Source organism: Pollachius pollachius (genome assembly GCF_949987615.1).
Source record: "Pollachius pollachius genome assembly, chromosome: 10".
Taxonomy (NCBI): domain Eukaryota; kingdom Metazoa; phylum Chordata; class Actinopteri; order Gadiformes; family Gadidae; genus Pollachius; species Pollachius pollachius.
In genome coordinates, this window is record NC_136943.1 from 14,411,453 (window position 1) to 14,421,452 (window position 10,000).

At 45.4% G+C, this 10,000-nt stretch overlaps 1 protein-coding gene across 1 annotated transcript in view; it reads right to left on the bottom strand.

Annotated features, from left to right (window-relative positions):
* Nucleotides 1–10,000, bottom strand: part of slit3 (slit homolog 3) — a 191,424-nt gene that overhangs the window by 16,300 nt on the left and 165,124 nt on the right. The window contains exons 23-31 of the mRNA XM_079744976.1: nucleotides 9,042–9,113; nucleotides 7,106–7,177; nucleotides 6,800–6,882; nucleotides 6,474–6,554; nucleotides 5,599–5,723; nucleotides 4,043–4,140; nucleotides 1,701–1,840; nucleotides 789–882; nucleotides 195–332 (exon numbers count right to left, since the gene is read on the bottom strand). Coding sequence (XP_079601102.1) covers nucleotides 195–332; nucleotides 789–882; nucleotides 1,701–1,840; nucleotides 4,043–4,140; nucleotides 5,599–5,723; nucleotides 6,474–6,554; nucleotides 6,800–6,882; nucleotides 7,106–7,177; nucleotides 9,042–9,113 — 903 coding nt within the window. The remainder of the gene's footprint in view (nucleotides 1–194; nucleotides 333–788; nucleotides 883–1,700; nucleotides 1,841–4,042; nucleotides 4,141–5,598; nucleotides 5,724–6,473; nucleotides 6,555–6,799; nucleotides 6,883–7,105; nucleotides 7,178–9,041; nucleotides 9,114–10,000) is intronic.

Genomic DNA, 10,000 nt, shown 5'->3' on the forward strand with positions numbered 1-10,000 from the left:
ATAACGAACTACATGAAAGAGGGCAAAGGATAGGTCAAACCAACTACCAATAATCCTTCAATCAAATGTCTCGCTTTCGTTGATCCCATCAGTGCTGTGTCAGCAGTTGTACATCAGCGTACGTGCAAGCCTGCATATTGGTGTGTCTTTGTATATCGTGTCCTCTCTAAGTTGCGTGGGGTTTGCGAGCTCACCTGAAGCCCTCCTTGCAGACACAGGTGTAGCCGTTTGTGGCGTCCACACATTCTGCGGCGTGCTGGCACTTGTTCTCCAGACAGTCATTGTAGTCCTGCTCACAGTGCTGCCCCACATAGCCGGGTAAGCACTCACACCTGCAACACATAAAACTCTTATCATTAAAGGACCATTATATACTCACTGACCACTAGATGGCAGTATTGAGCAAAGATATTGTAGAGAAAAGCATATGATCAAATGTGAAGCTAAAGGTTGCAGTGGATGTCACAGATATATTAAATATTAACAAACCAACTATGTTTAAAAATCTCTCAGGCGGTAGAATAATTTATATTTTAACAATTTAGACTTCCAACAAAGTTCGCAACCATCAAAACACAACAATCAAAGTCGTCAACTTTATAATATATATGCGAGTTACTATATTCTTATGACTTCAATTACAGTCTTTCTCTCAATATGTGTGTTTCATTAATGAATTCATAATAGTTTACCTTATTTTACATGATACAACTCTGACACAAATAAGTAAGCAAGTTAAACAAGCACGCTTTGAGACCCCATGGCCCTCTATTGGACGTGTGATTTACCTGTATGTGCGACCGGAGAGTACACATTTGGAGTCATGAAGGCAGGGATCAAATCCCTGAAGACAGGGATCAACCACTTCTTCACAGAGGTCTCCTAGAGAAAGGGAGAGAGAGAGAGAGAGAGATTAATCACAGATTATCGTCATCAATTCCATCGTCATTGAAGTGTTTGTGTATTTGTGTCATTCAAAGACCAACATGAGAGGTTCAATCAACTTGTGACTTCCCAAATTGTGCTCCTCTGTATTGATCAACAACCTTCCTCCCTGACACATAAAAGCTTTAACAGAGCTAGCTGGTGTCTTTATAATAACCTGTAAAGTCATGGTGAGTTTGAAGAGGAGCCGTGAAAAAAACAAATTAGTAGAAAGAAGGAAAGGAGAACAAAAAACATTTTTAAATGTGCAGAAAGAAATAAAGGAGCAGATACAACAACCCATTTTGAATGAGCAGAAAGAAGGTAAGGATGAGATACAAGAAACGTGAGAAGAGTGTGAGAATGAAGGAGGTTAAATCTAATCGAAAAGGAACCCACAGAAAAAAACACTGATTAATAAATGTGTCAGATGAGGCCTCTGATAGATAATCCCTGGTCCCAAAGCCCAATACACAACACACAACCACACATCAATGCACACACAGTCGCAGACAGACGGACACACACACACAGGTGTGTGTGTGGGTGCATGTGTCTGGGTATGCGGATTACTGTGGTTCGAGGGGCAGTTATGGGTGTAGTTAAGGGGATGGATACAGGGCTAGTTTAGTGTGTGTGTGTGTGTGTGTGCGTTACTGTGTACATGAATGCATGTGTGTGTGTCGGGAGCGCTTTTCAGATGACTTTGTCGATTGCCCAGGAATCAGATTGTTCAGACTGTTACTGTGATGAAGATCAAATTGGCGTGTGCATACCTGTGTAATTGGGGGGACAGATGCAGGTGTAGTTGTTGACTCTGTCCACGCAGGTGGAGTTGTTTTCACAGTCGTTGTCTTCACAGTCATCTGGGTTCACCTCACACCTCAGACCTTCGAAGCCTGGTGGACACACACAGCTACACAAACACACACACACACACACACACACACACACACACACACACACACACACACACACCCGCACAAACACACACGCACACTTCATTAGATGCTTTTCCTCGCCTTCCAGGTAGTTTCCAAAATAAACGCAACTAACAGTAAAATATAACAGTCCTAATGCATGGCTTTGTTCTTCCTTCCTTTATTTCATTTATTCTTTTTTTCTTTTTCTTCCTGTCTCACTCACTCACACACTCAGACACCACCCCTCCCAAGTGCCTGAGAACTGTCTAATAAACCAGAACTACTGTCGTAAATAACACACAGGAAGCAGCCAAAAGCATGGTTAAAGCTCTTCCTTTAGTTGGGGGGCCTCCGCCCGCCTGGACGACCCTCAGGGGATAACCAAGCGCCCTCCAACTCCTCCTTCAACTCCTCTCGACATCTCTCCATCATCCAAACCCCCAGCCATTCTTTAGCTCTCTGGCTAACAATAAGAGCCATTCACAACTCTCTACCCCAGACAGTTGTGACCAAAATAAATACTTCAAATGAATTTTATTTCCTCCCTCTTTCCACCGCATTCTCTCTCTCTCTCTCTCTCTCTCTCTCTCTCTCTCTCTCTATATGAATGTCTTTCTGTCTTTCTTATAATATCTGTATGTCAATTATTAGATCCTAACTTTCATTGCTTACAACTAAACAATGTGGAGAAGAGAGAGGTCGAGAGAGAGAGGAGTGAGCGGAAATGGAAGAGAGGGATGGAAGAGAAGGGAGAAGGGATAGGCTGTGAAAACGAAACATCAGGAAAAATGAGAGACAAAAAAAGCCAAATAAAGGAATGCCTCAGAGACGTCGGTCTGGGAATATGAGGCAACCAGCAAGCTGTGGCTGTGGGGTCAAAGGTGAGCGTTCACCCAATCACATGGGAGCCCTGACATTTAAACCATATATCTTGACAAATGGGTCCCTGCCACGGAGACATGAGAAATCCCCGGCTAATTGGACGTGTTGGACATCCACAAGTGATTACATCATACGTTCAAATGTCACAGAGGGCTGCTTCGTCCCTCGCCTCTCTCCCTTCTCCTGATTTTTTTCTGTCTCTTTTTTCCAGTTATTCATTTCAGTTCTCCCTCCCCCTCATTCATTGCCCCACCTCTATCTCACTCTCTCCCTTTCTCTCGGCCTCTCTCTATGTCTCTCTCCCTCTCTCACACTCTCTCTCTCTTTCTTGCATTCTGTGGCCCATACCATGCTACTTGTGTTAGCGTTAGCATTAAGAGGAAAGGTCTGTGAAGGGCAAGCTTAGCTGCTAATAGCATTACCATGCAGGACGCTAAAGGCCAGTCGCATACCCTACGCTTCAAAGGGCAAAGGGCTTGTTAAGCAGCCCAGGTAGACAGAGATGAATCCCGGTAAGGTGTTCATGACAATCGGTTCACTCATAATACTCAAGACTGTAGGAACAAAGGGGTTCCTACAGACATTCACAGTTCACAGAGAGTGAGCGTGCATCTGAGTGTATAACTGCAAATTCAATATGGGGTTGCGTCGTTAAAATGGATCGTAGGTCCTGTTTTTGGCATCATCGTAAAATGATCCCCTATTCTCCACTTTATGTGTTTAAGGGAGGGAGGCAGGGGGGGGGGTAGCTTACGTCCTCAGCGGTGAGGACGTAAGCTGGCTCCTGGTGTCTTTATATACGCCAGTGGGGATCAGACTGGGCCGGGGTCATAGTGAGCCATTTCCTTAGTGCTGGATGGCCCAGCTCAATAGCAGTGACAAAGCTAATTACTTAGCCGGTAATTTATGTGTGTCCCTGCAGATGGGGGTATGAGTGAGGACTGAAAGGTCCGCCGGCTAATGGGCCTGGGAACAGCAGAGTTAACCTTGCATCCCAAACGGCAACATCTGAGTCACCCTTGCTCCTACAGGGTTTCCTAAGCATTTCAACATGCAGCAGGGGAAATGCTAATGCTGATGCACAGGGATGTGTTCACCAATATTTGTGTGTATATGTGTGTGTGCGCACACGTGTGTGTGTGTGTGTATGTGTCTGTGTGTGTGTGTGTGTGTGTGTGTGTGTGTGTGTGGTGTAAGCGTGTGTCTTTACCAATTATGAACACAGAAATATGCTTAATGCTATCATCATCATCGTCATCATCATATGATCTCGTTAACAATACTAATGGTTTGGCTCCAGGATGTTACTTTACCTGAACTGGTCTTCCAGGCCAGGCTGGATGTGACAGGTTCCTCCGTTGGAACAGGGGAAACTCAGGCAGCTGTTGATGCTCACCTCACAGTTTTGACCCTGGGAACAGGTGAGGGAGGAGGAGAGGAGAGGAGAGGGAGGAGAGGGGAGGAGAAGAGGTAGAAGAGGGCAGAAGGGGTGGAGAAGGAGGAGATAAGGATAGAAAGGGGAGGAGAAGAGAGGGAGGAGAAGGGACAAGAGGAGAAGGGGTAGAGGATGGGAGAAGAAAAGAGGATACAGGAGAGAGAGAGAGAAGAGAAGGAGGGGTCCAAAAGGATGAGAGAGGAAATATAACCAGGTGATGGTTAATATTCAAATTCAACATGAAACGCATTTACTTAAAGAGTTTGCAGAAGGTTGACTGTGTGTGGGGAACCTTAACTACTCAATTGAATTAATAGATTACATTAGTTGGGATTAAAGTTCAATTTGCACGTTATGTTGGAGAACTATGGTTTGTAACCACAACACCTATTGTGTTAAATTACAAGATTAGCTTTGCGGGGTAATGCTATACTCTCCATCTCTCTGGTCTCTGACTTCGGCTCTCAAACAAAGGACAACAAGTTCTCCTTTACCACTTGAAATATTCCCATTTCCTTCCTTCTCTCTGAACTCCTCTTCTTTCCTACACTCAATCAATCAATCCTACACTATTGATGCTTCTGTGGACTATTCAAACACATTTAAATGAATGCCCTAGTGAGGGAAAGCACACATATAACCCCCCCCCCCCCCCCCCCCACCCCCCCCCCCCCCCCCCCCCACACACACACACACACACACACACACACATACATATGCACACACATTCGCACGTGCACATACACACACACACCATCCCAGCACTAGACTTAATAGCAGATAGTGGATCTACACATCTGACCTAACCGGGGGCTCTGACAGATGGTGGTGCCCTCTGTCTTGTGTGGCGTCGATACATTGACCATAGAGGGCTGCTGTCATCATGACCCTAATGATCAACCAGCAGATGCATTATGCATGGCCGTGCCCAATACCCAAAGGAACGTTGGTCTATGCTACACACAGAAAGATCCAAGTACCACAGAGGAGAATCCTTTGTTTTCCTTTAGTGACTAAAAACCCGTTAAAACTAACTCGTTAAAAGTAGACCTCATACTGATCTGGGCTCGACTCGTGATGACAAGTGAATATACTGTAATTGGAAGTCAAAATCTAAAGGTCACATTACTAATTAATCGCCACGCCTCTTCGACTAATCCCATCACCTTCATCATCACCATCATCATCATCATCATCATCATCATCATCATCATCATCATCATCATCATCATCACCATCACCATAATCATCATCACCATCATCATCCTCCAGGTCATATGTCAGGAGAGTGTATGGAGGCTTATTTGGAGTCTCATTTGTACGGAATTGGGTGTGACCGTGTTTCTATTCCACCGATCTGATAGCAACCCTTTGAAGTCTGCTTTACACAAATGGCCGACTGCTGATCCAATGATACATTGACCCGGGTCTTACCTTGAACCCAAACAGACAGGTGCAGTGGTAGGATCCCACGGCGTCAGCTACACAGGTGCCGTTGTTGTGGCAGGGTGCAGCCTGACAGGGGGCGCACTTTGATGTCAGACTGATGTCAACTGGACCTGAAGAAGAACACAGAAACATTTGGATTTCTTTATTGTGGACCTGTGTCGCTCAACTGGTAGAGCATTGCATATTCACTGATAGGGTAAGGGGTTTTATTCCTGCCGGAGCCTCACCACTCACAATATTGTACGGCAGTTTGGATAACAGTGCCCCATCAAATGGTGAGTACAATTATTTCAGCTATGTTGGACGTACTAGAGTAAGTACTTGTACGGGACTTGAAGGAGAAAACAGAGAAATGCACTCATTTTGGAGTGAGTCACTGATAGATGTTTTGTCACTGATGTGATAGAGAGGGCGTCGAACTGTCCACTGAGGTGCCACTTTTACGAACACTCCTAGGTGATACCAGGACCCTGTCCCTTTGGGTCCCATTTTCAAATAATAGTAAGCCTGCTCTGTTTTTGCCCTCAGTTTTTCCGCTAAGTGGTCACATTTTTACTGCAGTTTAGGGTCCTTGGGAGGTTCTAGTGGAAGAGGGAAGTATCTGTTAAAGCATGGGATCATGCATTGCTAAGGCTGCATCGACATGCCAGGTTTAGAGTTGTATCTGCTTTCAGCACACCTTGATCCCCACTAATCTGCACTAATCCCAGGGATTAATACAGACGACAGGGGTTTGAGCTCTACTAGAGGTGATGTACAGCCAGGGCAGAGATGCGAGAGATAGACATACATAGGAGAATATGGATGGATGGACGGATAGATAGATAGATGTACAGACAGATGGACAGACGGATAGATACCTTTACATTGGAAGCGGTTCAGAGGCGTGGTGAGCAGCAGTCTGTCGGCCATGTCTGGTGGTCCAGTGCAGCGAGCAATGCCTATGGAAACCCATAGAAACATTGTTTTGTTCTCTTGGATTATATTAGTAGGCAATGGGCCGTTATACCATATCATGTTGTATACCTCATTTTGTATGATAACATTTAATATCACATCTTATCATTTAATTTAAACCACATCAACACCATCCCATATCATATCATTCCATAACATATCAACAATGTATCCGTATACAACACAACAATTCATTTTATCAGGGTTTATGTAATATGTGATATCTCACCAGGTTCTTTGAAGCCGGCCTTCACCCACTGAGAGAGCCAGCGGAGATCACAGTTACAGTAGAGAGGGTTGGCCCCAAGTGCCCTGCACATAGACAAACACACACACGCAAATACACACACAGGCACACAAATACATAGACACACACACACACCCAGACATACATTCAGAGACGATGAAAAATGAATATTATTAACACATTGTGGGATGTAAGTCATTATTAGACAAGCTCAACATAAAACACCACAAGCATTCACACACACACACACACACACACACACACACACACGTGCATGGTTGCACTTACAGGTGGGACAGGGAGGTGAGGTGGTTGAAGGCACCCTCCGGGATAGTTGAAAGGTCGTTGCCATGGAGAGTCCTGGATGAAAGAGAGGACCAGCAACATTTAAACATCAACACTCTATCATTGTGGATGACTTCACTGAGAAGGGAATAATTAAAACCATTACTACACATATATAGCTTGGAGCAAAGCTGTGAATGCCAAACTGTTTGTTGTGTGTGTGTGTGTGTGTGTGTGTGTGTGTGTGTGTGTGTGTGTGTGTGTGTGTGTGTGTGTGTGTGTGTGTGTGTTGGGGGGGGTGTATCTGTGTGTGTCTCTGTATGTGTATGTGGTCCTTTGCCGGTGTGTGTTTATGTGTTCATGTCTACGTGCATTTGCGTGTTCATGTGTGTGTATGTGGGTTTGTTTCTGTGTGTGTGTGATCTAAAGTTTTCTCCCCAGGCTCCAGAGTGCAGACAGAGAGTCCTGAGTGGCTCCGTCTGAGTGCGTCCCTGCCGGCTGGATATGAGGTCACATCCTATTAGAGCGAGGGCAGTCATAGGGGACCCTAGCTTGTGTGTGTGTGTGGGTGTGTGTATGAATGTATGGTATTGTGTGTGTCTGATGGCATGGTTATGCATTTGTGCTTGTGTGTGAGCGCGTGAGCGTGTGTGTGTGTGTGTGTGTTTGTTTGTGTGTTTGTGTTTGTGTATGTGGTTTTTTGTGTCTGTGTGTGTGTGTGCGTTTGTGTGTGTGTGGTCTTTTGTGAGTGTGTGTGTGTGTGTGATGATCCAGCATCCCCCGCTCCAGACTGGCCCAGGGGGCTTGTGGGTAATGAGGAAGTGACAGTGATGGCTGCCTGGCAACCAGTTGCTATGTGGGAGCAGACCGATACTGGTCCCCAAGGCAACATCAAGTGAAACAAGAGGAAGGAAAGAAGGAAAGAAGGAAGGGAGGTGAAATAAAGGAGATGAAAGAGATTGAAAGATCAATAAAAATCTCCAAACACTATAAATAAGTGTTTATAGTGTTTGTGTGTGTGAGAGATGACACGACATCCTAATGTCCCGTGTTTAGTTTATCTGTGTGTGTCTACATTTGTATAGGTACATGGGAGGATTGGCGCGCCCGTTAATGGTAGCTTTGTGATTTTTAATACTTGAGTGTGTGTGTTGTGTGTGTGTGTGTGTGTGTGTGTGTGTGTGTGTGTGTGTGTGTGTGTGTGTGTGTGTGTGTGGGTTGGGAGACAGCAGGTGGACAGTTAGATGGATGACTGAGAGAAACAGAGGCTGAAGGTCGATTCATCAAACACAGCTGAGAGAGAGAGAGAGAGAGAGAGAGAGAGAGAGAGAGAGAGGGAGAGAGAAAGCATGGTGATGGTGAGAGACGGAATAGGGAGGGGAAGATAGAGAGAAGAGTAAGAGGGGAGATAGAAAAAAGAAAATAACACAAACGGGATGAAACTCAGGAGAGAGATTTTACAGAAGATAAGGAAAGAGGAGGAAAGGTTAGAAGGGGTGGAAGTTAGAAGAGGAGAAAATATAGGAACGGTTTGAACTTAAATGCTGAACTATGTATACTTGTTAATCACCTTAAAGACATTGGCCTCTGTATTCCCAGTGTGTCCCCTACAGGCTTGGCAAAGACCTGTCTCATTGTCTAACCCCTACCTGCTCCTTAGTATCGGGTCTCTGTGTTCACTGTCTAATGCCTATACCTGGCTCCTTAAGTAACTGTGTCTCTGTATTCACTGTCTAACCCCTATACCTGGCTCCTTAAGTAACTGTGTCTCTGTATTCACCGTCTGACACCTACCTGCTCCTTAATGATGTTACTGTATTCACTGACCGACCCCTATACCTACTCCTTTAATACATGTGTCTCTCTATTCACTGCCTAGCCCCTACATCCTGCTGAAACATGTAATGCAATAGCAGTGGTGATATCAGAAGGGACCTACAACAGACGCAGCGATGTCAGGCCATCAAAGGCCTGGACGGGAATACAGCGAATCTGGTTGTAGCTCAGGATGCTGTCAAAGAAAAACCAAAACCAAAACAACAACATTACATTACATTATGTATTGGAAACACCAGGAATATACAAAGATGGTGGAACAATTTCTGAGAGGGACAGAGGAGGAGACAGCAAAAGGAGAGAGAGAGAGAAAGACAGAGAGAGAGAGAGCACTAAAGAGAGAGAGGAGAGGGAGAGCGGGATAGAGTGAGAGAAAGAGAGAGACGGACCAAGACGGAGTCTTAAAGAGGTCATCAGGCTTGAGTCTCTGAAGGAAGGAAGGAAGGAAGGAAGGAAGGAAGGAAGAGTGATGGCCAATGACGAAGAGAGAGGGGAGGAGGGCGGAGAGGAGGACAGGGAGGGGGGGGGGGGGGTAGAGGTTGATGGGGGGTCATGTTTAACAAGAGGATGGGAGATGCACCACCCTATAACTCAGGATGATGGGTGAGCACAGAGGGAGTCAACAAGACAGAGAAGGAGAAATAGAGAGGCAGAGAGAGACGGGGGGAAGGGGAAAGTAGAGGAGAGAGATAGAGTGAGAGGGATTGGGCTGATACTTGGACGGTCCTTTTCAAACTGCTTTTGCAATGTTAATGTATATTTTCTATGCCAACAAAGCTATTTTGACTTCAATTGAATAGATTTGGGAGAGTAAGAGAGAGGAGAGAGAGGGAGGGAGTGTAAGGCTTGAGAGAATGAGGAAGAGAGGGAAAATAGATGGATGGAGAGAGGGGGAGAAAGTGACAGAGAGCGAAAGACAGATGTCAGGTTGGAGGGAAGGGAAGGGAGCAAAGGACTGTTAGGGGCAGAATAATTTAGTGATAAGAAAAGGGAGCGGGAGGGAGAGGGAGGGAGAGAGAGGGAGTAAAACAGGGAGATAGGGATTATGGTCATGATGGAGAA